The sequence below is a fragment of the Salmo trutta genome, chromosome 3 (assembly GCF_901001165.1).
Source record: "Salmo trutta chromosome 3, fSalTru1.1, whole genome shotgun sequence".
NCBI classification, from domain to species: Eukaryota; Metazoa; Chordata; class Actinopteri; order Salmoniformes; family Salmonidae; genus Salmo; species Salmo trutta.
The window spans coordinates 73,945,452-73,972,634 of record NC_042959.1 but is presented as its reverse complement, the minus strand read 5'-3'; the positions used below and the strand labels follow the sequence as shown (position 1 = coordinate 73,972,634).

The 27,183-nt window shown below is 41.8% G+C and overlaps 2 protein-coding genes across 3 annotated transcripts; one reads left to right on the top strand and one right to left on the bottom strand.

Annotated features, from left to right (window-relative positions):
- Positions 1-684: 684 nt before the first annotated feature.
- LOC115188891 (leukocyte receptor cluster member 8 homolog) lies at positions 685-17,024 on the bottom strand. Of its 2 annotated transcripts, XR_003876623.1 has the most exons (16): positions 16,697-17,024; positions 15,347-15,488; positions 11,602-11,757; positions 11,235-11,318; positions 10,123-10,573; positions 9,821-9,977; positions 9,391-9,561; positions 8,598-8,843; positions 8,220-8,384; positions 7,561-7,852; positions 7,362-7,463; positions 7,188-7,256; positions 6,929-7,058; positions 6,598-6,805; positions 3,565-6,476; positions 685-2,276 (listed from the first exon to the last, which is right to left on the bottom strand). XR_003876623.1 is itself a non-coding variant. In XM_029747719.1 (15 exons), exons 1-15 carry the CDS (start codon positions 16,735-16,737, stop codon positions 6,314-6,316), a joined length of 2,577 nt encoding a protein of 858 aa, XP_029603579.1. In that variant the 5' UTR covers positions 16,738-17,024; the 3' UTR covers positions 685-6,313. The 2 variants fall into 2 exon arrangements, 1 of the variants encoding a protein (XP_029603579.1); XM_029747719.1 differs by having other exon boundaries at positions 685-6,476.
- Positions 17,025-22,057: 5,033 nt separating this feature from the next.
- On the top strand, positions 22,058-25,746 carry cdc42ep5 (CDC42 effector protein (Rho GTPase binding) 5). The gene is made up of 2 exons (XM_029747710.1): positions 22,058-22,445; positions 23,713-25,746. The coding sequence occupies exons 1-2, from the start codon at positions 22,394-22,396 to the stop codon at positions 24,678-24,680; spliced, it is 1,020 nt and encodes a 339-aa protein (XP_029603570.1). The 5' UTR covers positions 22,058-22,393; the 3' UTR covers positions 24,681-25,746.
- Positions 25,747-27,183: the final 1,437 nt, after the last annotated feature.

Below are 27,183 nucleotides of genomic sequence, written 5' to 3'. Positions count from 1 at the left end.
CCTGTGAAAAAAATGCTTTCATCTTTCAGTAGTCTATTCAGAATCTTCCCTCTCCTCTCATGCCCCTTGCTTTCATTTGTCTCTGAAGTCAGCTCTTTTCTCTTGTACCTGCTTTCAAGTCTGTCACCTTTTATTCCTGTGTGCTTTTCTCTTCATTATGAACTTACACATCTGAAGAGATGTGATTTCCTCTCCACCTATCTGTAGTTCTCTAGAAGACATGCTAATGAGGATTTCTATTGCTATTCTGTGGCTTTAGTGCTTGTTGCTTCTTTACCCTATAGCTATCAGCCTACTCAATTTCCTCTTCATTATTTTGCATGCCTTTTCCAACTGCTCTCTGGTCATACTGTGAGCTATTTTTTACTCCGGCCCTTCTTTTGACATTTAACATTGTTCCTTGAATTTAAGTTCAGTGCCAATCCCTAGCAACAGTGCAATCATGTTGAGCAGTGACATGAAAGATTGACATCGAAATTCTGGCTATCAACTCACTGAACTGTCCCTGTAATATGATTGATTGTCCATTGCTGTCTGTTTGGATTTAAAAAAAGTAAAATAAATGCCTTTAACAATGTTCAGTTTGAGTAGTCTTCTGGGTTTGATACAATATCAATCTTGAGCAGCATTTTTTACATTAAGTAGAAGTGCAACATGTCATTTCTGTAACTCAAGACAAAATACTTATTTCTAAACTTATTTTATTAGGTTCTTAAAGAAAAAAATACATATGTACACAGTATTTACAAAACGGGAGTATTTCATTTCAAATACAATCCAGGGAGGGTTGAGACTGGGAAGGAGGGATATTTTGCAAGTATATTCTTTAGTTTCAGCTAGCTGCAACAGAAACCACCTGAGCAGCGTAGAAGCAATACTTACTGAGAATGGATAGTTACTCAGCAACAATGGTCACTAGCAAACAGATACTCAACATGAAGAGGGTGGAGAAAGGAGATATTCTGATAGAAGAGGGAGGGGACACATGCAGGTAAGGAGAGAAAAGGAGCAACAGAACAAATCCACTAAAGAATGAAAAATGAACCGATGCATCAGGCTGAAGTAAGAAAAGGGAATTGTTCAAGTGCAGTCTAATAGGACATATGGAGGCAGGAGTTACACAGTGATGGGCTTCAAGAAGTTCAAGAGAGAGAAAAAAAAAAACCACAGGTGTCAGAAGGAACAGTTGAGAGAGTAAGAAGGAGCAGCACATTTTAAAAAGGAGAAGCATAGTTAGTTAAATGGAAATGTACAGTTAAACTTATTGAACTAAAGCATCAATGTGAGATATGAGAGGTTCTGTAATGTTAAACACATCTGACCAGGAGATAGCACGCTACATGAACTTGACTTCACTGTTGAAGAGGTGTCTGAAATCAACAGAGACAAGACAGAAAAGCATCCTGTTTAGGAAAGGTACAGAGCAAGACAGAGCAACATTCTGATATGGGAGCCAACTACTACCGGACTACTCAAAACTGACAGGAATTTGGCCAAATATAAGCAGATAAGAAAAAAAATATCTAGAATCGAATAGAGTATTTTCCTTGATATAATGAAAATTGTATGCTGTATGTCCAGATCCATTTCAAATCTCAAATTATTTTACATGCTAGAGATACTTAATGTGTTTCCAAGTTAAAATAACTCCCATTGTATTACGACAAATAGCAAATGCGGGCAAATTAATTTACAGGTAGACCACATGAGGCAGCTGACAAAATACATCAACAGGTTACAGAGACGCCAAATATTCACTGACCAAAAAAGGTTGCCTTACCAAATATTGATCTGTACTTCAGAAGTTGACATAATGACAAAGCAATTTCTAGGGAACACCCTGGTTATGAAAAACAAGAACGCATGCAAATGTTTCTGGACAAACAGTATACATTAACACATCTAATGGTTTAGAGGTATAGGCCTTCCTAACTAGACAGAACTTGCAACAGTGTTCCAAAATTGTTTCTGGCAAACTAGAGTGGAAAAAATCTGACATTGAATGTTTTCTTGATTCAAGTTAAGAATAGTCAAATAAAATACATTCAAAAGACTTGATTAAAACAACTGAAGTCAGGCTCCCATGTATAAGACACCGCAACATTTCAGGTCATATTGACAAAATGGCTTGAACTTGAGTTGGCAGTATCAAGTCTTGCATTTCTCACACTTTTCCCTCTCTCCAGCTTGCTTCTGGAGTCTGGGAGGTGCTCTCTTTTCACATTCCTTTTGCTCCTGTAATGCAGTACTGCAAGAAGAAAAATAAGAGAAAAGGACTGGTGAAGGGAGTGGGGAAAAGTAAAGAGGGACAGAGGATAGGAAGATGAGGAGAGAAGGGACAAGTTGAGTCATGAGTACAACTGTTGAAATTAATGACCGAAGCGAGCACGTATCACACAAAATAGTGCCAGTCAAATGAAACAAAGGGATCTATAAATGGGTAGACGGGTTGCTGAGAAGACTGATTACTCATCCAGACATTCATATTGAAACTGATCCTGCAGTCATATATATCTCACAGGCTCTCTCAATCCAATCATTAATATTAAAAACGTTACCATATTGATATGTTACCATATCAAAACACTGACTCACACCAGCCAAACCACTGTTAATCTGAAACAGGTCTGGGTTTGCTCTTTGACAAACTACTTCCAAAGAAATTGACAAATGGGAGACTTGAGCAACAAACACACCGTTTGTTTCTTGGCTGATGGGAGTGCAGTGCCTTCAACCAAACCTTTCTCTTGCCATCAGGATGTTGTGTGGTGGTTTTAGTACATTACTTATCTCTAAGGCAGTGATATTCAAACTTTTTCAGCGAGGACAACATTTTTCCCACCAGAATTTCTGGGGTCCAATTTCTTTGGGCCGGAAGAATTTCCAAACCTACTGACACCCTTTAAAAAAGTGTTTACCTTAAATTCATTACATGTTCATCTCATCGAAATGAAAATAAACCAATAAATACATTCACTCAATAAAAATAGATTTTTCAAATGATCCTTTTCAAAAACGTTTCTATATTGTCCCATACAATAGAATGTTTTTGCATTTTGGCGACCCCACTGCAGTTCCCTCATGGGTTGCGATGCTGACTTTGAATACCACTGCTTTAAGGTGTTCATGAGTACAGATAGCCAGAAAGGTTGAGATGAGACAGAAATGCATTAAATAAAATCTAAAAACAAAAATGGGTTTACAGAAGATGAGCATTTAAAAAAATGATTAAGAAATGAAAGTGGGCAACCAAGTGTGCATATCTAAGGGAAATGTGGCAAGAAAAATATTTGGTTTATACAGCAAATATCCCATTTTCAATCCCTGTAAAAGCCCAAAATATAAACCTTCTGTCCTGCACACTTATTGAATAAGCGGTCAAAAATATAGGGTAGAAATCACGCAAGTGTTTGCACTACAAAAAGCAGTCACTATCAATTCCCCATTTAAATCCACGGCAATATCAAAAACAGGCAATGTATTCCAATTTATCCAACTTTTTAGATTTGTAATTATAATTTACATATTCACATCAATTGTCTTAAAGAATAAATGTTTTATTACCCATATCTAAAATTCTTCAGCTTCTCATTCACCTTATACGTTTCTGTCAAAATTACACTTGCCCTGGTAAACATAAAACATATCAAAATGACCCAATGAATAGTTACTGAGAAGAAAAAAGGTCAACTGAATCCACAACAATGTACATTAGATACTGACAGATCTACTCTATAGATGAGCACACAGGACATTTGTTACAGACTTCTGTTCATCCTGAAAGTAGAGTCCTATCTTGTATATAACCTCGTTATTGTGTTACCAAATCCCTTTTTATTTATATCATTTTTCTTACTTTTAAACTCTGCATTGTTGGGAAAGGGCTCGCAGGTAAGCATTTCAGTCTCAACCTGTTGTATTCAGAGCATGTGACAAATACATTTCATATCTCCGCAATGGCACTGAACTCACTAAAATACCTCAAGCTTTGATGTGAATCAAGTTAATACTCTTCAAGGTCATGCCTGAAAACAAGGGGTATATACGCTGATATTAGATCAACTGATATCACCAACTCATGTCCCATTTCTAGGTTCTATTTATGCATTGCCAATTATGTTGATTTACAATTAACTCTCCACACTAGTCTCCTCGCATCAGATCTTATCAAGAGTATACGCAGGGATGTAGCCTAATGTATAACTGCTGATAGGACCCCAAAATAACTACTCTACAATCCTTGACTCTCACCTGCCTTTATTGAAAACCAAAATGTCTGCAATGGGGTTTTAAAAATATCACATGATTTCTTAGCATTAAATAAATAAGCAGATTATTTGATTACAGACAAACATTTGATAAGCAGAGTCCTGTATGCTTTAGCAGTCAACATAAATGTCCTAAACTAATGTTTTGTGGTAGAATGTGTCAATTTTCAATTGAGGAGGCAGTTACACATTCAGGTTTAAAAGATATCTGCACCTGCATAATTTGACAGTTTGGCTTCATCATTGTCTTGCAAATGAGGGGTGTTCCCCAAGGGTTAATACTGGTACCCTTAATTTTATATCACAATTTCAGATACTATCATCACGTGGATGGAATTTAAGCAATTACCATAGACTTGATATCATACACCTTAACCCAAACCAATGGTTAGTGTTTGTGAATGAGCCAATAGTGAATACCAGGTGATCTTTGCCGTGCTGTCATCCACCTCCTTCCAGCACACCAAGAGTCCTTTTTCTTACCAGCCATACATACATACTCAGCCTTATTGAACGGAGTGTGGAGCATACAAACCCAGACGTTGCCGCCATCTGCACAGACAGCGATCTCATCTCCATCTGTTATATGGCGGAACTGATCCAGCCACCATATTTGAAGGTGAAGACTTTGCCACCATCTTGATAGAGCTGACTTCTTCCTGTGTGGTGGGAGTGCTTGACGACTGCTATTCCATGCTGCTGAGGGGGTTGTTGATCAGGTAACTCAGGAAACACCACAGGCTCGCCCAGAGCCTCAACTTGGTTATTTGGTACTCTTAAGGTGTGGGAGACTGCCTCCTTGTCTGCTCTCAGGGGATAGATGGACTATAGGTGGATATCCTGCCTCCTGGACACATACCGAGGGATTGCAGAGGCCATTCTTGGTAAAGATTAGGGGACTGTATCCACCATCACACTTTATAAGTCAATGCCTACCAGAAGGGACTAGACGCCAGGCTTGGAGATCTTCTATATTAGAGAGCAGATATAACTGGGATGTAAACTTTGTGGTCAAACTTTGGTGAACTCTGGGTGACGACTGTTGAAGGGTGAAGCAGGGGACTGCGGGTAGCGGACAACTGTGGGGTAAGGATGGCTGTGGCCAACCTGGGCAAGGAGCCAATCAGAACCTTTAGATTTCTCAGTCAATACCTTTCAGGGGTGCCAAGTGTGCAGGGCTAGGCAGGAACAGGAAGTGGGGGTAACTTTCCCCACCTGATCGCCAATCGTAGACAGCTTGGGGGAAGGGGGGGGCAAGACATACAAACCACCATCTCCTCCTCTCCCGGATTGGACGCTGGATCACGAAGGCTTCCTGAAAGCAGCAAAGGGCTAGCACAGTCTCTAGAGCTGAACACCTGAACAGACAAACCTCTTCTCTGGTTGTTGGTTTGGTTTTGGAGTGGATGAGCCTGTTGAATGAGGGCTTGATGGATGACTTTAGCTCATTTCGTTTTCATCTCTCTTGGGTTCTCAAGGCTTGTCTTCGCATGAGTTTGAGGCTGTTGACTTGAGGGAAGGAAAAACATAACAGAACACTGTTAGCTTAAAACTTCTGAGAGCGATAGTGGATGGGAGACCTTGAGGCTATGCTCTTCCCTGATCTGTGAGTTGGCGCTTGATCTTGGGGTCTTAAACTGAACTAATGCCTAACATCATCTGTTCGTCATTAAAATGTTCTAAGTCGAAGGTATAATTAATATCTTGAGCTGATCAGAGATGTGTGGGGCTAAGCTATTCTAAATGTATTTGATGTGCAGGATGTATGCAGATAATCTCCCCCACTCTTGTTATACAGTCCATATCTGTGAGCACAGTGTATCTGTGGGTGGGATCCTCACTGAATTGCAGCCTTAAGTGATTTAGTGGGTCCTAGTGCATATCTCCCTCTTTCTACAAGACTAAATTGTAGTTTCAGTCTAACCACTAGTCTCCCTCCTGAGGTGTAGTGCAGTAAAACTGTAGGGTACATTCCTGACCCTGTCTATCTCTCAGTATCTCCCTTTAGTGTGCTTTCCCCCCTCCCCGGTAAACCCCCCACCCCCTCAGGAGGCTGCCAGACAGGCTGAGCTGGTTTTGCAGTCTATCTTGCTGGGGTCAGAGGGGAAGAAGGTGACCCCCAGGCCTGTGAGGAAGGCCATGCAAGAGTCTAAACAAAGGAAGCCCAGACTGGACTGCACATACTCCACCGGCAAGTCTGGTCTGAATCTGGGAAAACACAGAGGGGGAGAGGCAATTTAAAGTTGAACCATTTCTATCCTACATACAACTACGTAAAATGATGAATTGTTAGGAACCATGGAGTTTGGATGAAAGGCCTCTGACGTACGTTTTGAATAAGGCCCTGAGAGCGATCATCCTCTCCCTCTCTACAAACTTGTCTATGAGGTAGGATGCCATGCGTGGGGCTCTCCGGTAGAGTTGGAAAAACCGGTGGAAGTTTCCCAGAGCCCAGGCGGCACGGAGGGAGAGAGCGTGGGACACACACTCATCCGCCCGCAGCGCCGCAGTCAGGTACACCAGCTCAGTCGTGATGTCTGTGTGTGGGGGACAAACACGCAACCAAGAAAATCAGGACATTAAGCTCAATTCTATGCAAGCCAAAATCCAATGCAGGAATATAATAGTTGATGAGGAATATCAGGCAGGTGGTAAGTTACCTCCAGAGTTTTTAGTGAAGATATAGTAGAGTAGTCTGTAAGCAGTGAACTCCCCTATGTTCTCTGACGGGTTGTCCTTATACAGGGCCTTCAGCTGCATCTGGCACTGGTTGAACTCTGCGTGGTCGCCCTGGTAACAACGCAAACATTTAGAGAAGAATGCACATCTAGTACGAAACCGCACCTTTAAACTCAAATACGACGCCTGACGTCAAATACGAGGTAGCGAAGGGGACGATGTATGGAAAGGACCGCTCACCTTTTCCAGAGCGATGCGTGCATGGCACTCGTATACTTCCACTGTGAACTCTGTACGAACTCCTTGGACCTGAAAGGAGGAGAGACGCCTCCTGTTTCCATATTCTCATACAATAGGACTCAAATACCGAGATAGTGCCTGATCGACAAAACTAAAAAGGACATGTAAACTGACCGTGAGGTCTTGTCGTATGGACTTCATCTGTTCACAGGCGTAGGGGTAGTCCTGGCGGGTCTTCCAGTGAGCCTTCACGGCCAACAGAGACTTCCTCAGCACCTGGCCAGAGACAGGGGGTTAGGAGACGAGCATCACACAATCTGAAGGGAGGCCTCAAATAAGGATCCTCTCATTCCACGTGACAGGCGATACTCACAGATACGGGACGCACGGTGGCAGGGTCGGGGGCACAGGTGAGTCTCAGGTAGATCTTGGTGATCTCTTGGCAGGTGCCCACGATGGGGCAGTCGTCCCAGCTCAGGTCCTCCTTGGGCAGCTCCAGGTTGTTGATGGACAGCACCAGGGGCTCTGAGCGCATCTTTGTGTTGTGGAAGCGTGCCGCTCGGCTTTGTTTCTTGGCCTCCCGGTGGGGGTCGTGGAAGTCCAGGCCGGCGTTCCCACCTTTCCTCTTCTTGCCCAGGACGGTGGAGTTAGCGTCATCCATGTTTCTGAGAAGAGAAGCCGAAATGTGATCAGCACAATGAGAATCAGGGAAAGGTGAATATTAGTTTGTGGGTGGGTCAAGGCCAATGACTTGAAAGAAGATTTCACCCAAAACTAGCTTTTGGTATTTGTTTCATTAGTCCATTGTTGATATAGTCCCAGAATGTTTTGCATGTCAGCAATCGAGTTTTCAAGATGTATCACTTTCAAAATACAGCCGGAATGATGCCGAGTTCGGCATCATATGATGCAAAATGCATCATTCCGGCTATATTTCTGTATTTTGAAAGTTGTATATGTTGAAAACTTGATTGCTGACATGCAAAACATTTTGTCTGGAATTGTTCTTTAGGCCAAAACATGCTTGTTTACCTCCGTCCTCTGTTGCCTCTTCCGCCCCTTCCTCGTCCCCTCTCTCCACCCCCTCTGCCTCGGTCCCTGTCACCCCCACGACCACGCCCTCCTTTCTGATTGCGCCGGGGAAGCTGGGTTCGGAGGTCACTGGACATGCTGCTGTCCGACTGGGACTCAGAGTCACTGGAAGAGGAGAACGAACAGGACATTACAACATAAAACTACACAGCATACTTTCTCTTTTTAGAGTGGCTATCATCATACTATATTAAGGGGAATATTTGACCTATAACAAAGCAGGTTGTGACAAATAATACACCTGGCCAATTATGAAATTTTTCGTTAAAAAAAACCCCACTGGACTAACCCAAAACATACAAACACACTGTCTCTCACCTGCGCCTGTGTCTCTGGCCATTGCGGTCCCTGTGTCGGTTGTGGGAGGGAGAGGGGGAGCGAGAGGAGGAGCCTGAGGAGCTGGAAGAGGGGCTTCTCTGGGAGAAGACGTTCCTGTAGTGCCCCAGCCTGGCCCCACCACCCCTGCCACGCGTAGCCCCACCTGTACCCCCACCACAGCCCACAGAACTCTCCAGAGTCCTCTGGGTGGGAACAGCCTCCCAGCGAGACTGCTTGGCCTTCAGTCTGGACGGAGAGAGAGGAGAGAAGGGATTAGGATGACTAGCACCTCTTGATAGGGCTTAGGCAGAAATTAGACATTTTGTCTCCAAAAGGGGATTCAGGCTTTCTAAGTTCCTAGAGGGTGAAACACCAGGCTAAGTTCCAAGACACTGAAACACCAGGCTAAGTTCCAAGACACTGAAACATCAGGCTAAGTTCCAAGACACTGAAACATCAGGCTAAGTTCCAAGACACTGAAACATCAGGCTAAGTTCCAAGACACTGAAACATCAGGCTAAGTTCCAAGACACTGAAACATCAGGCTAAGTTCCAAGACACTGAAACATCAGGCTAAGTTCCAAGACACTGAAACATCAGGCTAAGTTCCAAGACACTGAAACATCAGGCTAAGAATCCAAGACACTGAAACATCAGGCTAAGTTCCAAGACACTGAAACATCAGGCTAAGAATCCAAGACACTGAAACATCAGGCTAAGTTCCAAGACACTGAAACATAAGTTCCAAGACACTGAAACATCAGGCTTTTCCAAGAACAACTGCTCCACTCACTCAGGCAGAGGCTCGCGGTCCCAGTCGATGGTGTAGGCAGACCCATCCTGTAGTCTTTTCTGTAGGACCTCCTTCAGCCCCTTTTCGGTGCGGTCCTTGTCCTCCTCATTCTCACAGGCTGTGAAGCAGCGCTGAACATACTCCTTCATCGCCTGGGGCCAGTCCTGGGGCCTGAGGGAATCATTTTTATAATCAGCATCGCAACATTAAATCAGAGGGAAAGGAAACTGGTTTGTGAGTATTAGGTCAATTTGAAGTGACTAATTATTAGTTTGAGAAAGCGGGACATGGTACTTCTGAAATCTATTGGATGCAGATTTTAAACCCCTGTCATCTTCTGATCATGAGTAGAGCTACTTCATTCTTCCCCAGTAGGTATTAAGGATAGTACAGACAGATATATTGGTGTCATTAGTAGCTGTTTCCTCACCGTGTCTGGGCACCGCCAGGTGCAGAAGGAGCAGCAGCTGGGGAGGAAGGAGTAGCAGCCAATCCGGTGGGTTGTTCCCCAGGAGGGAAACTCTGATTGGTCATGACGTAGGGTCGCTTGGGAATGTTGAACTTCATCGCACCTGCTCCAGGTGCCTCTGTGGAAGACAATAAAGAAGGCATTGAAACAAAGACAATAACACCAAGTGATGGGAAACAAACAAAGATAAGCTGACAGAAAAAAACATGCTTGAGATACCCTCACACACACACACACACAACTCAATACCCTCACACACTTACGTTTCATGCGGTGCCAGAGCTGCTGTCCTTGTTGCTGTGGCGGTTGTTGTTGATGGTTCTTGTTTTTGTTGGCCTCTCCTCTCCCAGCTCCTGGTCCATACTGACCCTGTCCTTGCTGCTGGTGTTGGTTGTTATTCTGCTGCTGCTGGTACGAGTTCTGAGTCTGGTAGCTCTGCCCATAGCTGGGCCTGCCTTGGTTGTGGTTGTAACCTCTCATCTGATTGGGGTCGTTGTTGGGGTAGGGCATGGGGTTGTTGGGGTTGTAGTTCTGCCCTGGTGGAAGGGGGTACTGGGAGTTGGGAGGGGGAGGGATGGCTGGGGGAGGGGGGGGAGGGGGCTGCTCAGAGCTGTTGGGGCTCTGGGAGGGTGGTTGAGGGGCAGCAGGAGGAGGGGGTTGGGGCTGAGAGGGGTAGCTGGAGGACTGGTCATCCATCACGGGCAGGGATGGAGGCTGGGAAAGTAGGGACAAATAATAGATGGGGGAAAAGAAACTTGTGAAAGAAAGGTAATAAACTAGAGATTCCAAAAACTTCAAACTGAGAATATCTCAATATGAAAGGAGAACTGCAGAGCAAAACGTTCTAACTGCAACAGACTTCAGCTCCAGACATCTTCTTAGTGGGAGGATTACATTATGCTGAGCCGCGAGGCACCGGGTAAAGGCCCGTTACGTCATCGGTCGAAAGCGGGGAGGGAGGAGCGTCCTTCTCAAACCGAACAGTAATCTGTGCCCCTTCTCAAACCGAACAGTAATCTGTGCCCCTTCTCAAATCGAACAGTAATCTGAGCCACTCAGTCATTTTGTTAACAAGGCAGCATGACGCATTGACCAATCAACAGTGTAGGGTTGTACCTGACAGTGTGAGATAATTAGGGACGCTTGTCAGGGTAGAAATAGAACATTATTCAAATGCCAGTCATCAATAACATCTTAATTCATACGTTTTATTCCTGGCGCACTTCTGTCCGGAAACAAAAAGTCATTTTTACACAAACGCCTGGCATTGGAGAATAATTTAGTCAATGATTCATAAACTGCAATAGAGGAAGAGTGAAGTAAACTGAAAACTTGATTGATTTAGTAGCAACAGTAGCAGTTTTCTGATGGTTACCTGTCCAGTTGGAGTGGTGGGAGAGGGGTAAGGTCCTGGAGGTACACCATACTGGCCCTGAGGAGGATAGCCACCACCACCATACTGGAGAATCAGAGGAAAACACACTTCAAATATGGTACTGGCTTGGCTTCAACCAATGGTTTCATGTTGTGTATTCTGTCGGTGTGTCATGTGTTAACAGTTCATAGATTTTTTTAGTCTCAAAGTGCCGGTTTTGTAATGTGTTGGCTAAATCTAACAATTCCAATTCCTTATCTAAATGCTATAGTGCATAAAGCCGGCATCAGTGTCGGGGGAATCATTGCCAAGGACTACATTACAGTTCATCTGAAATGTGGAGGGTGCGGAGGATATGTACACATACGGGGCCCGGCGCCATGGGGTAGTAGTAATTGTAGGGGTAGGTGTATCCAGGATACGGCTGCTGCTGGTTCTGTTGGTACCATTGTTGGTAGTACTGCTGCTGTTGCTGCTGCTGTATGGCTGTGGACTCAGTAACTGCAGGCTGAAACTGACCAGCCTGGAAACACAAACAGACAACTACTAAGTGACGAGAGATTAAATCAGAACGAAAGCCTACTTGTCCACTTGAATCATATTCTGGTAAAAAGCCAGGAAGACCTGGGCCCGCATCCACAAAGCCTCAGAATAGGAGTGCTAATCTAGGATCAGTTTTGCCTTTTAGAATCCTAATCAATAAGACTACATACACAGGTTGGGACCTGATCCTAGACCAGCACTCTTACTTTGAGACGCTTTGTGGATACGAGCCCAGATCAGACGGTTGTGTGTCTGTGTCAGGAAGGAAAAAACGGTCCATGCTGTACAGCTCGTCAAGTTAACCTCTCTGGGAAATGGACACTATTCAACAGCCAGTGAAATAGCAGGGCGCCAAATTCAAAACAACAAAAATCTCATAATTCAAATTTCTCAAACATACAACTATTTTACACCATTTTAACTTCTTTGGGATAGGTGGCAGTATTTTCACGGCCGGATAAAAAAACGTACCCGATTTAATCTGGTTACTACACCTGCCCAGAAACTAGAATATGCATATAATTAGTTGATTTGGATAGAAAACACACTAAAGTTTCTAAAACTGTTTGAATGGTGTCTGTGAGTATAACAGAACTCATATGGCAGGCCAAAACCTGAGAAGATTCCATACAGGAAGTGCCCTGTCTGACAATTTGTTGCACTTCTGTTGCATCTCTATCGAAAATACAGCATCTGTGCTGTAACGTGACATTTTTGAAGGCTTCCATTGGCTCTCTAAAGCCGCCAGAAAGTGGAATGGGGTGTCTGCTGTCTCTGGGCGAAGAACAGCAGCAGAATTTGTAAGTGGTCAGCCTGGGGACAGTGACACTGGAGATGCGCGGTCACGAGACTACTACATTTTTTTCTTTCAGCCTTTCAATGAATACAACTTTGCCCGGTTGGAATATTATCGCTATTTTACGAGAAAAATTGGATAAAAAATTGATTTTAAACAGCTTTTGACATGCTTCTAAGTACGGCAATGGAATATTTAGATTTTTTTTGTCGCGAAATGCGCTCGCGCGTCACCCTTCGGATAGTGACCTGAACGCACAAACAAAACGGTGCTATTTGAATATAACTATGGATTATTTGGAACCAAAACAACATTTGTTGTTGAAGTAGAAGTCCTGGGAGTGCATTCTGATGAACAGCAAAGGTAATCCAATTTTTCTAATAGTAATTCTGAGTTTAGTGAGTCCCAAACTTGGTGGGTGTCAAAATAGCTAGCCGTGATGGCCGAGCTATGTACTCAGATTATTGCAAAATGTGCTTTCGCCAAAAAGCTATTTTAAAATCTGACACCGCGATTGCATAAAGGAGTTCTGTATCTATAATTCTTAAAATAATTGTTATGTATTTTGTGAACGTTTATCATGAGTAATTTAGTAAATTCACCGGAAGTTTTCGGTGGGTATGCTAGTTCTGAACATCACATGCTAATGTAAAAAGCTGGTTTTTGATATAAATATGAACTTGATTGAACAAAACATGCATGTATTGTATAACATAATGTCCTAGGAGTGTCATCTGATGAAGATCATCAAAGGTTAATGCTGCATTTAGCTGTGGTTTGGGTTTATGTGACATATATGCTTGGTTGGAAAATGGCTGTGTGATTATTTTTGGCAGGGTACTCTCCTGACATAATCTAATGTTTTGCTTTCGCTGTAAAGCCTTTTTGAAATCGGACAGTGTGGTTAGATTAACGAGAGTCTTGTCTTTAAAATTGTGTAAAATAGTCATATGTTTGAGAAACGCAAACGTCCCACCTTGCCCAGGGAGGTTAATGCAACCGCTATGTCAGATTTCAAAAAAACTTTACAGCGAAAGCACACTTTGCAATAATCTGAGCACAGCACTCAGAGACGAAACCAAACCCGCCATTTTGTGGAGTCAACAAAACTCAGAAATAACATTATAAATATTCACTTACCTTTGATGATCTTCGTCGGAATGCACTCCCAGTTCCCCAATAAATGTGCATTTGTTTCGATAAAGTCCATATATGTCCAAATACCTCCTTCTTGTTCGCGCGTTCGGTAAAGTACTCCAAATGCACTGTGCTCGCGCAGTTAAGTTCAGACAAAGTCAAAAACGTTATATTACAGTTCGTAGAAACATGTCAAACGATGTATAGAATCAATCTTTAGGGTGTTTTTATCATAAATCTTACATAATATTCCAACCGGACGATTCCTTTGTCTTCAAAAAAGAAAAGAAACACAGCTAACTCTCACGGGAGTGCGCGCCACTGAGCTCATGTCATTTTCTCACTCATCTACTTCCAGGAGCTCTAATTCTCTCCCCATTCACAGTAGAAGCACGAAACATTCTAAAGACTGTTGACATCTAGTGGAAGCCTTAGGAAGTGCAAAATGAACCCTAAGTCACTGTGTACTGGATAGGGAATCACTTGAAAAACTACAAACCTCAGATTTCCACACTTCCTGGTTGGATTTTTCTCAGGTTTTTGCCTGCCATATGAATTCTGTTATACTCACAGACATCATTCAAACAGTTTTAGAAACTTCAGAGTGTTTTCTATCCATATCTGCTAATAATATGCATATTCTGAATTTCCGAATACTGCCCCGTCACTAAAAAGTTACAAGCTTATTTGACTCATCAAATTGCATCTTTTTTGACACGCAAAGACCCAAACGGCGTTCAATAGTACGTCGTGAAGCTAATAGCAGTGACGCCATTACTGGGTAACTCCGGTAGGGCAACATGTGTACCGGTGCTCGACCAGTCGGCGAAAGTCAACATCAGCCACGACAGAGAACAGTTGATTGTCAAGGGCAATGAATTCCATTATCTTGCAGTAAATGGATTTCGCCTTTGAGTTCTCTCTCTGAAATATTCTTACTCTTTCAAATGACTGCTCGACTTATTGACTGCCCGATCCACACCAGCAGACATTGTGGGCTAGGTTAGGAATGCTGTGTTGCACATGTAGCGCAACATTTTTGTGGCGTCATTATGTCCCCCCCCTTAAAAGATTTAGATGCACTATTGTAAAGTGGTTGTTCCACTGGATATCATAAGGTGAATGCACCAATTTGTAAGTCGCTCTGGATAAGAGCGTCTGCTAAATGACTTAAATGTAAATGTACCTACGTTATATAGGTATGCACATCCGCTTTGACATTGGTTTTGCACATCGGCGTTAAACTAGACATCGGGCCGATATTGATGTTGGCATTTTTAGCTAATAACATCCGATTCCGATATATTCAACAATATATCGTGCATCCCTAGTCAAAAGTACTGTCAGACTGATTTGTAATAAACTGTCATAGCCCCAATTTAAAAAGTGAACATTTGCCGTTGATGACATAACTTTTTTTTTTACATGGTTGGGTCGCATTTTTATATATCAAAATGGGGTCGCGGGCCAAAACAGTTTAGGAACCCCTGAATTAGATGAATAGAACTGCCATCTGCCAGACATGAAACCCCTTCATAAGCAGAATTTCACTTCATTATTGTAGGTAATGTACCTTGCAGTAAGTGAACAAACGCATCCGAAAAGCAAAAACACAGACACATAAGCAAACACACACCTGTGCTGTGGTTCGGTTGGCCTGAGCGGTCTTGGTGGCGCTCTGGGTCTTGCTGATGGAGGCCAGTGCCTGTCTGGCCTTCTCCCACTCTGGGTTTTCCGAGACTGTCTGGCCCTCTGGACCTGCTGCTGCGCCATACGACCTACAACAGACAGGAGACACGTGACTGTCAGTCATTCAGTACGGAAACCAAACAAATGTCTGATACATTTAACATGACCAGGTTTCAGGTTTGTTAACTTGGAAGATATAAAACTGCACATTTTAGAGTGGCCTTTTTTTGTCCCCAGCACAAGGTGCACCTGTGTAATGATCGTGCTGTTTAATCAGCTTCTTGATATGCCACCCCTGTCAGGTGGATGGATTATCTTGGCAAAGGCAAAATGATGACTAACATATGTAATTTTTGCACAACATTTTAGATCAATTAGCTTTATGTGCATATGGAATGTTTCTGGAATCTTTTATTTTAGCTCATGAAACCAACACTTTACATGTTGCGTTCATATTTTTGCTCCGTGTATATGAATAAATTTTAGTAAGGTAACTTGTTGAATGAGCATCCCAGCTGCTTGAGCATGGCCCCGCCACACACATAAAATTCAAAGCCTGCTATTTCTGTGGCCCCTAAATAAAATGGGACATTCTCATTGGTGGGAAATAAACGTGTCTCTGTTAGCAGATGGTATGTTGAGCGAAGCTCAAAATAAGAGTGCTTTGACTCCACATGATGAATAGCAAGAACCTCTGCTAGTACAGAATAAAACAGTCACCGCCTGGCCCTGCCTATATTTAAGAGACAGTAACTTTGCTGACAACTAGCTAGACCATTTCCAAATCTTATAGAAGTGATTCTATGACAAGTTAGACAATACTGCCCAAGCCTTGAGAGCGTAGCTCAACTGCCCGGTCCGGAATCAACCCATTAGCCCTATTACACCAGTTCTTGATGACCCATCGTAGACATGAAAATCGTGTTGATACTAGAAGTTGTTGTGACCCGGCCTGGAAGATAACGTTAACTTAGTGAGAGTCTTGGATGGATGTTACTGGACTGTGACCCAGTTAGCTAATTACCTTGTCTATCATAACTACGTACTACATAGTTGGTGGTGTTTGCTAGTAGAGAAGGTTAACCGATACGAAGCTGCAGGAAAGTAGGAGTTAGCTAACGTTAATTTACTGGCTAGTTAGCGTTAGCTACGTTAACGGAACGAGACGAACTCTGCGAATCGCAGACTTTCTTCGAACGTTATTAAATGTCAAATTCTAGCTAGAATACAGGTCCAAAATAAAGTGAGAACATATTCGAAAGCGCGATATGTTTAACTTGATAATTTTAGGTCTTACCAGTTAGCAGTTGGAGCTGTCTGGGTCGTATTCGCCGCCATTTTGCCACCGAGATAACTAGCTGGGTACAGTACCAATCTAATTGAGCGTCGTCGGCCAGAAGACCCTAACGTAAACAAGAACAATTAAATCACAATATACAAGGAGAGTTGGTCCTTCAGTCTTTTAATCTACCATCCACTACTTCTCAACAAGACAGTCTTTAAATTTAAGAAACAAACACACTATAAAGCAATATCTAAATGTCGAATAATGCCATTTTCAAAAGAACAACCGTAGCTGCAATGGATCTTCAACTGAAAAACAAAATGGCAGTTGCACTAGATATGGAACGTATGCCTCGCCTTCCGTTTCCTTTGCCTCGCCTCCTCCCATTGGAGGAAGATACTTACCTACTTTGTTCCTAGATTTCAAGTTTTGCCTTCTCATTATTACAATTGCTACAACACTTGCGTAATAAAGTTATTGTTGTTAAACACCGTAAACTCTTGATGTTGCAGAATAATATTGAATAAAACATGTTTTTACTCTCCCTGCTGGTGAAAAGCTGTTATACTTATAACAGCTTTAAGACTCTTTAAGACATTAAGACTTCATCCTCCACCACACAACTGTCAAGCAAGGTGAATGTGATAAGATACATCGACCAGGGACGGGCAACTTTGATGGGGGTGGGGGGCCGCAGTAGCTCGCTGGTCTTTGTACCCAAATCCATACCCACACGTGCAGTCAGAGCCAGCCATAGCCTTTTGGGGGCCCTAAGTGAGAGTGGGTGGCCCCCCAGTCGGTAATTCGACCATGATTACTACAAATTTAGATAGCTGGCTCGACTAATTTACCAATCTAAAAAATGTTATCTGACATGAGCTAATTGAGTGACTGTGTAGTGACTGACATAACAAGAGAAAAACTGCTGATCCACAACCAAATTTCGAAATTGCACCTTGTGTATTCTACTATTATAACTCTAAACAGTAGTTCGAGACCCCAACAGAGTTCCTGAATTAAAAATAAATAATTATTATTACGTTTTGGGAAATTGATTCGCGTATAGCCGTGGGAAGTAGGTATGCTGAGGGTGCCCACTGAAAAATCTGAAAGTAAAAAAGTATTAATAAAAAAAAATTCTCACTAAAGTTATACGTTTTAATGTCACATGCACAAGTATGGTAAAACGCCTTTCATGCAAACTCAAAACCCAACAATGCAATAATCAATAACAATGTATTACAATTTTTTTTAGACACAGAAGAAATAAGATTAAGAAATATGAAATACATAATAAAATAAGTAAGTAAGCATACTATGTACAGGGAATATTTTTAAAAGTCAGTTCCAATAACATATTTACAATGTGCAGGGATACTGGAGTGATGAAGGTAGATATGTAAAAGGGTAAGGGGTCTAGGCACCATGATATAAGATAAACAGAGTAGCAGCAGTTTGTATGTGAGTGGGTGTGCAAGTGTGTGGAGTCCGTATAAATGTCTGTGCATATTATGTGTGAGCAAGCAAATGATGGAGTGAGTATTTGTGAGTGTGTTGGAGTGACAGTGTGTGTTAGTGTGTAGGGTCCTGTGAATGTGCATAGAGACAATAAAGTCAATAAAGTTACAAGGTTAACTCAGATAGTCCATGAAGCATGTTTGTTAGCTATTTATCAATCATATTGCTTGGGGATAGAAGCTGTTCAAGAGCCTGTTGGTGTCAGACTTGATGCACCGGTACCACTTGTACTGTGGCAGCAGAGAAAATAGTCGATGGCTTGGGTGGTTGGAGTCTAAAAGTAGTGCACTGGGCCTTTAGCCCACTGGGCCTTTCCTAGTCCTGGATACATGGGCCTACAAAAGGGGGCTGCCAGTTTCCCATCCCTGGTCTAAACTCTGGTCTGCATACAGCCAGTTCAATTTGAATATTTGACTTGGGTCACAGCAACATTGTTCACAGAGGGCGAATTATACTGTGACATTCAGGGGTCTCTATTTTTTTCATGGGACCTCGTGTGCACACCCCAAAAAAATGTATGGGCCTAATAGTAAAGACATGATATTTAACTGTCTGTTTTTTTTATTTAGCATGAACACAACCAGTCATAATGTTTTCATCTTTATTGTCAAACAAATCACTTAAAAAAGTAGGCTACCTGCGCATGTTCATCTACTCAAGCATCGAAACAATCCACTGTGCACTCACGCAATTTGATGAATCTGTTACAAAACACCAAAAAGTGTAATGACATTGAGTGACTGTCATTGGGTCTATGCTCTTGTAGCCTGAATTAATAATTTTTTTATAAAAATAAAAGTTGGGACACCTGAAAAGGGTCTGAGATACGGGACTGTCCGGAGATGACAACCCGTACTGGGCACAGATGTTAATTTTATTGAATAGTTTGAGTTATGGCCTTGTCTCAGAGGAATGTGCCTCGGAGCCAGATGCTGATATTGGGTTGGTTGCCCTATGAAAAAAAATCTGATAAGTTTTAAGGATGTTTTTCAAAAACCTCCAAATAGCCTATAATTTACATTCTCAGAACGTTAATAAAAAATATTTAAATCTCACCTTTCTGGTTAAAATAGCTGTAAATTGCTGAGGTGTAGTCACTTTTGAGGACACAAGCTCAAGTACACAATACAAATATGATAAAAATATTACATGTTTTATGTGATGTATTTCCTATTCAACAAAACTGTATGAAGAAGGCTTAAAATAACTCATATGATTTCTAAATACAGCATAATCAAGTTATAAACCTACTTACTATAAGATTCCACCTTCCTTGTAACTGTGAAATGCATATTTTTATGTTTAGTGTTAGAGAAAATGTGCATATTTTCTGAAGGCCTCTCTTGATGAAAACGTCTGCCCCCATCGTTGCGAATGTCTCACAGAGCTCTAGCTTAGCTTCCCAAACTCATTAGGAACTCGCCTTTCATTTCATATTAATCTTGTCCTCTGTAATCGATGAACAGCATTCTTACATAAGTATTCTTCTTGTCCAGATGGGTTAGGGCAGTGTGCAGTGTGATTGCATCGTCTGTGGGCCTATTGGGGCGGTAAGCAAATTGAAGTGGGTCTAGGGTGTCAGGTAGGGTGGAGGTGATATGATCCTTGACTAGTCTCTCAAAGCACTTCATGATGAAGGAAGTGAGTGTTACGGGGCGATAGTCGTTTAGCTCAGTTACCTTAGCTTTCTTGGGAACAGGAACAATGGTGGCCCTCTTAAAGCATGTGGGAACAGCAGACTGGAATAGGGATTGATTGAATATGTCTGTAAACACACCAGCCAGCTGGTCTGCACATGCTCTGAGGACGCAGCCGGGGATGCTATCTGGGCCGGCAGCCTTGCGAGGGTTAACACGTTTAAATGTTTTACTCACATTGGCTGCAGTGAAGGAGAGCCCACATGTTTTGGTAGCGGGCTGTGTCACCGGCACTGTATTGTCCTCAAAGCGAGCAAAGAAGTTGTTTAATTTGTCTGGGAGCAAGATGTCGATGTCTTAATAGCGATGAGCCATACATGAACAATGTAAGGACAGACATAGAAAAATGATGACTGATGTGTAACCTACACTGTTTTATCAGACACATTGATACTATGTTGTAGTGTCTTAAATGCATTGACTCATGAACCATAATAGTTGATTTACAGTGATAGATACAATCGGGTGGAATCAAGCACTATAAAAGATTAATAGCGTCCTCTTGTGGCATTGAACTGAACAGCAGACACGATTTAAAAAAAAATATGTTTATATGGGCCACTAATCCCATGGCTTTCATTTTAAATTTCATTTTTCATTTTATTATTTATATTTTAACTTTGAACTTTCTTCAAATTATAATTCTACTATTCCAGTGTTTTACTTGCTATACTTTATTTACTTAGCCACCATGGCCTTTTTTTTGCCTTTACTTCCCTTTTCCTCCCTTATCCCTTATCTCACATCATTTGCTCACATTGTATATAGTCTTATTTTTGTCTACTGTATCATTGATTGTATGTTGTTTTACTCCATGTGTAACTCTGTGTTTTTGTATGTTGTCGAACTGCTTTGCTTTATCTTGGCCAGGTCGCAATTGTAAATGAGAACTTGTTCTCAACTTGCCTACCTGGTTAAATAAAGGTGAAATAAAAAAAGAAATAAAAAAACATTATTGGGTTAATGGCTAGGTCATGTCACCCGAGACAGAAGTCCAACTTCTGTCAGATAAGAGCAAATAATTATATATTTTTTATTACTGAGCAAATTCTGATTACCCAACTGGCTCTATTCTATTTATGAGGTCATGTTTGGCAAACAGAATAGAGCACGGGAGAGGTGAGTAATATGGCGTAATAAACACACATACATTTGTACCTAATTTCCCCTTTTCCTCCTTCCCCCTGCTGTTCCCTCTATTTCCTGCCCTGCACCTCGACTGCAGCAGGATGTATGTCTTTCCATAGACTCACGCACGCACCCATACACACACGCACACAAATGGTGAGCAAAAGAGGATATCTTACTATTGTATGATTTGTGTGTGACACAGAGAGACAGAGATAGAGAGCAAGGACTTAGATGCAGCATCCTATATCAATATTTAAATAAAGTTAAATAAATGTTAAATTAAAAAAAATAAAACATTCCCATAGGCACTCATCAGTGTGACCACAAACACCTCCATTGGTTCCTGTTAGTCTACTGGTTCATCCAGGGGTTGTATTTGGGACTTGATGGGTAGTAGAAGACACTTTACTTTTCCCTGATTGAATTCTATTCCCACGGTGTGCCATTCATTTGAACCTTTGGACACATCCTCCCACAGCTATGTAAACCTTGGGTGACGATATCCCACAAAACAGTGAGTCACTTCCATGCCTCACCATTCTGTGATTCCCTGAAGTATGAGATGGCGCTGAATGGGGAGGAAGCTCAGAGATAGTTTCTCCTGTCCCACAGCAAACGGAAGGTCTTCCTACAGCAGCGGGCAGCATTCTGATTACATAGATCCAGGATTTCCTCAAAGTCCCATTTCAAGAAGGATAATAGCGGGACTGACCCAAATTAGCGAAGAGGAACTGAGTGCAGGCAGTGCTCTCTAGGACAAAGTATGTTGTGCTGCTCAGTGGTTGAGTATGACGACTGACTTGCCTGACAGCATTCCCGAAAAGGGAGGCATTGAAGCCAATTTTTTACACCCATAGTAATTACATACGTTTCTATCATGACACCAACCTCAGCTTTGAGGGAGTTGGCTGAAGGAGAGACTTAATGTAGTCTAATTATTTGCATTTTATTTATTTAACTAGGCAAGTCAGTTAAGAACAAATTCTTATTTACAATTACGGCCCACCTCGGATATGGGACACCCAATCACGGCCGGATGTGATGCAGCCTGGATTCGAACCAGGTTACTGTAGTGGCGTCTCTTGCACTGATATGCAGTGCCTTAGACCGCTGCGCCACTCGGGAGCCCCTTATGCTTGTAACAAAAACCTTGTATCAAAAACATTAGTTATTGATTGTTTGATCATGTGTGCACTTGATTTGGACCCTAGACCAGGTCATTCTCCCTCCGTAAAACACTCCCTAATAAAATATCGCGTCACTTCCTTGCCAATCCCTTAGAAAAATAAATATTAGAAAGGGCTGAACGACGCTGGGAAAGAGCGAGAAGAAGCCAGAAGAGAAGATAAAGAAGAAAAGACCGATGAAAAGAGGGATAGTGAAGCGGGAGGAAGAGAAACACAAGCGTAATCAAAGTAAGTTTTCCATACTTTTTCTGCTTTGGAAACATTCCACTCAGAAACTTGATCGGCGGAGCGCAAGTTTTGTCCCCTTTCCTCCGCATCGACATCACTCAATATGGCCTTACATAGACTACTACTGCTTGGCAATCTATATGATACGTTTTAGAGTTCAATTCGCAGACATTCGCTATTTGTTGAAATGGGGTCCCGAGTTATGGCTGGCAGGAAGTTTGACATACTGTAGCCTGCCATGCCGCATAAAAGCGATCAGTTTTATGAGGAGTTGTTGATTTTGCTTTGATGAGGCATATCACTTGCAAGTACAAGGGGACTAATTAACTTTCACCCGCTTACTGTTTCATCCTCTGATGAAAGTTATTGGTAAATAGTAAACAAATGACAGTCATGTCAGACTGCTTTTTAAATGTTGGCTACCTTATTGTTTTTAAAAGCTCAGTAACACCGGTTTGAGCCCATTTTCAATATAGTTTTCAATTCAATGCAATAGTGGATCATTGTAATTGCTTTTAGTATTGCCCTAGATAGTGTTTGTCTATGGCTTTAAAGTCTCCTACCCCGAGGGAAGGAATCCAGGCAGAAGTATGTTTCACTTGCAAGTCCCAGCATGGCCTTGGCATAAATATCAATGCCAAACGACTCGTTGGTTTCTCACACTCTTGCACAACAGTGATGTTTTCATGTAGGCCTGTCATGGCAGGTCACTGTATATAAGACCATAGAAGTTCTGCCCTGTACAGTGACACAAATCCAGGGAAATGGCCCCTCAGTGACAGCTTGGCTCTGGGCCCCTCATATTCACTTTCTCTCTGTTATCTATGTTGACAGTCTAGAATGGACTTCTCTGTTCACTGTAGGTTTATATACTGGCAAAATACCTTTTTGTGAAGGTATTTTATTTCTGTTATGTATCTTCTAAATAGGTTTATTGAGTTGGTATTTGTCTCACACTGACTGAACTTGGCTCAGAGTCCGCATAAATAGATTACGTCAAAGTAAGAACATCAAGGTAGGTCGTTAGTAGTTTCATTTATTCTGCCAGTGTGTTTTCTGATGCATAGAAGATCATGTTTCTGCTTGATGTGTTGTCTCATCCAACTGGTTTTCTTTTCTCCCCGTCTCTGGCCTCTTTCTTTATTTCTGTCACTCTTTCATTTTTTCCCACCCTCTCTTCTCTACACCACTTTTTCCTCTCCCTCTGAACCCTATCTTCTCTCTCTCTCTTGCCTCCTTTCTCCATAATTCTTTCTCCCTCTGTCAGCTGTCATGCCACTCCACAAGTCGTCCCACAAGGCACCTCGCCTGGACCCCACCATGATCTCAGCTCCGCTGGGGGACTTCCGCCACACCATGCACATCGGGAGGGGCGGAGATGCTTTCGGTGACACCTCCTTCCTGGCTACTGTCGGCCCCAGCCCTGACCCTGGGTCTCCGGGTGCCACGGCAACAAACGACTCAATGGCGCCCGTTGATTCCGAGACGCCACTTAACCACACTGATGATGTCACGGATGGCTTCGGAAGCCCACTGAACAGTGAGCTTCAGCATTCCGAGTCGGTGTCATCTTTCACACTCGATATGGATTTCGACCTGGGCCCATCCATCATGGGTGATGTGCTGGGGGTGATGGATGGACTGGGGCTGGACTCAGACTGGACTAGGACTCGCGCTAATGAGGAAGATGTCTCCAGTCCAAGCAAAAGTCTTGTCGTTGAAGTGAAGAATTTTAAAATGGCGGCGGAGGATCAGTCTGTCAGTATAAGGAACGAGCTGAATGAGAAGAAGCTTTTAGGGATCGAGGGAGATGAGGTGGGAGATGGAAGGATAGTAGAGGGGACTGGAGGGATCAAGGCCAAAGGCCAGAGGCCGAAGGTGAGATTCAGCGACAAACGAGAGGAGATAATTCGCCAAGCATCGGAGGAGGAAGGTCAGGGGTTAGATGTTGAGGAAGAGTATGTGAGTCCCACCGAGGAAGATCGAGAGAGAGGGAACAACGTCATCAGCGTGCCAATCGCGGGAATAGAGGTACAGCCCACCAATCACAAGGCGGATTCACCTTCCAGTCCCGCCTCCTCACACAGCTCAGAGTATGAGGGTGTCACCCCATTGGACAGGAGGAGGGTTGACAACTGTCACTCAGAGACTGATTCCGAGGAGGAGGAGGAAGGGGGAGACAATGGACGGGGCTACACATTTGAAGATGAGTTTGATGATGAAATCGGCCTATAAGAGTGCTACGGGGTGTCTTACGTCAATCAATCAGAGGATAAAATGTTTCCTCGTTGGTTGTGAACTATGTACAGTTTACTTCCTCTATGCATTGTTCTGCAAGTTATCATTCAAAAGGGAGGTTTAACCAAAGCTAAGTATTTCAGAACAACAACTGGATATTTGAAGAGTCTCTGTTGAAATGTTTTTGGGACCAAATTGCTCCTTTGGATCCTCAGTCATAGACATGCAGTTAGTCAACAGTTACTACAGGAATCCGTTTCATTGAATCGATCTTATAAGCTCCAATTGATGGACAGAAAACATTTGACCTTTTGAAATAGCCACCTAGTATTCACATCAGATTTGAAATGCTACATTTTTAACAGACACTGTACTTCAATTTATTATGTCTCAATTCAAAATACACAAAGAATAGCCTAGTATTGTTTTAGGCCAAGCAGTTTCAGTGAATAAATACCCTAGTTTGCAGCACTTTAATTCATTTCATGAAACTGGAAGCTTTACTGTTAAATCAGTGCTCAGTAAAAGATAATGACAGTTTTTTTTTTATGAAAATGATTAAGGCAAAATGAAATGTTTTAACTACCATGTTTTAGTTTTTACCAGGTCAAAGGTGTTTCTTAAGAGAAAGTGCATATGATACAGAAAGACTAGTATCTTATGCTGAAGGTGCCTTAAAGGGAGTGGTATTGTTCATATCCCTGTGCTTTAACTCACTATAGCCATGTCTTCCTTCTTTGTTGTATTTTCATATCATGTATTGCTCAGAGCAAATTGCTTTGTTGTCCGTTTTGCATTGCGTCTTAATGCCCTTTAGAAACAAACTAAATGAATCAGCCTTTTTAGGACAAATATAGAATTCTTTGCCACCTGTTTCTCCACCTAATTCATGGAAAGTGTTTTTTTTCTGAGTGATTTTATTGTTAAATGCCACTGGGTTGTTCCACGAAATGAGTCCTTTTTAGGGAATGTAACTTGGTTAAATTATTTTTATATATTTCACCTAATTTTAACATTCTGTAATGATGAGCACATTTTCAAGTTAATAAAACATGTTTTCCCATCTCAAGAGGTTAAATAAATAAAAATAATTTAAATAAATAAAAATAATTTAACTGTCAAATAAAGTAACAGGGTTGACCGTAACAGTGTTGATGATTTCATCTTAAATCAGCCATAGATCCCCTTGTGACAGGAGGAATGGAAGCTTGTTGCATGCAACAGGGAGGGGCTATTGAATGCAAGGTTCACAACATTTTATTAAATTAAGCATTATTAGCCTGTAGCAATGGGTAGCAGGGTTGACGAGTTAAAGCTCGACCCACTCAGTTTTCCACCACAACACCAGCTCACCTGCGTTTACACTATGATTTGACTATTAGTTTATTTTTGAAAAAAATATTTAAAAAGGAATAGTTAGGTTCGGTTCACGTAATAGGGTTGGCCTTAAAATGAGGGACTTTTATTTTTTCTTAATTTTTTTAATGTTTACCTTAATGAATCACTAATCTCATGAAATAAAAAATTATCTTCAGAAATGACTGTCAAAGCAACAGAATAATTAGGGTTTTACAATTTTGGGGAGAAGTGGATTAAAATCTTCTGAGAAGTCAGTGCACAGAGGGACATGTCAATGCTGAATTTTATTCATATAAAAAAAAAATCAGATTTATATAATTTTCCATGTGGTCTACTTAATTTAATATAACAGGCTTTTAAAATCTAATATTGGTGCACAATTTCTACTTAAAATATCAAAGGATGCAAAAGCAACTCATTTCATGGAACAACCCTACTCTGTTTATGGATACCTCATTTTAAGAATTTCCTCTTATTTAGAGCTTTAATATCTATGGTGTTTTCATGAAATAAATCTATCATTGCTATTTTTTTTAACTGTGAACTGTTCACATTCCAATATTTAATTTCTCAAGTCAGAATTTTTCTGACCTAAATTACATCCAATGTAGGCCTATTTTTATTTTAATGCATTTATCCTGTGTAGTCAAATTACAAAAGTTCTTAGTATTGTTTTTAACAACCACTGACAATCTCTGAAATTGATGTGCTTCATCTCATGTTTTGAATTTCAGTTGCAAAGCATGTATGACCTTATATTTAATGCTTCTTTTGGACCAACATTGTACAAGGGGGTTGGGTTATATGCGGAAGACACATTTCAGTTGAATGCATTCAGGTGTACAACTGACTAGGTATCCCCTTTCCCCTTACAAGTAATGCTGAGGGGAGGGGGTCTGGAAAGAAATGCCTCTGGACATGTTCTTTATCTCCTGATGGATCCTTTTGGATATGCTGGTTACTTCAATAAACATATTTCCTTACAGTGTAATGTTTCAGCAAAGTGTTTCCTTGTGTCAGTGTACTCATTAACTTATGTGGAAAGATGGCAGGAATATGAATGTGAGAATACACTCTACTACGTCTGTATTTGGACAGGAATGCCAGCCTTTAAAATGTGACTATATTCTCCAGAATTTTG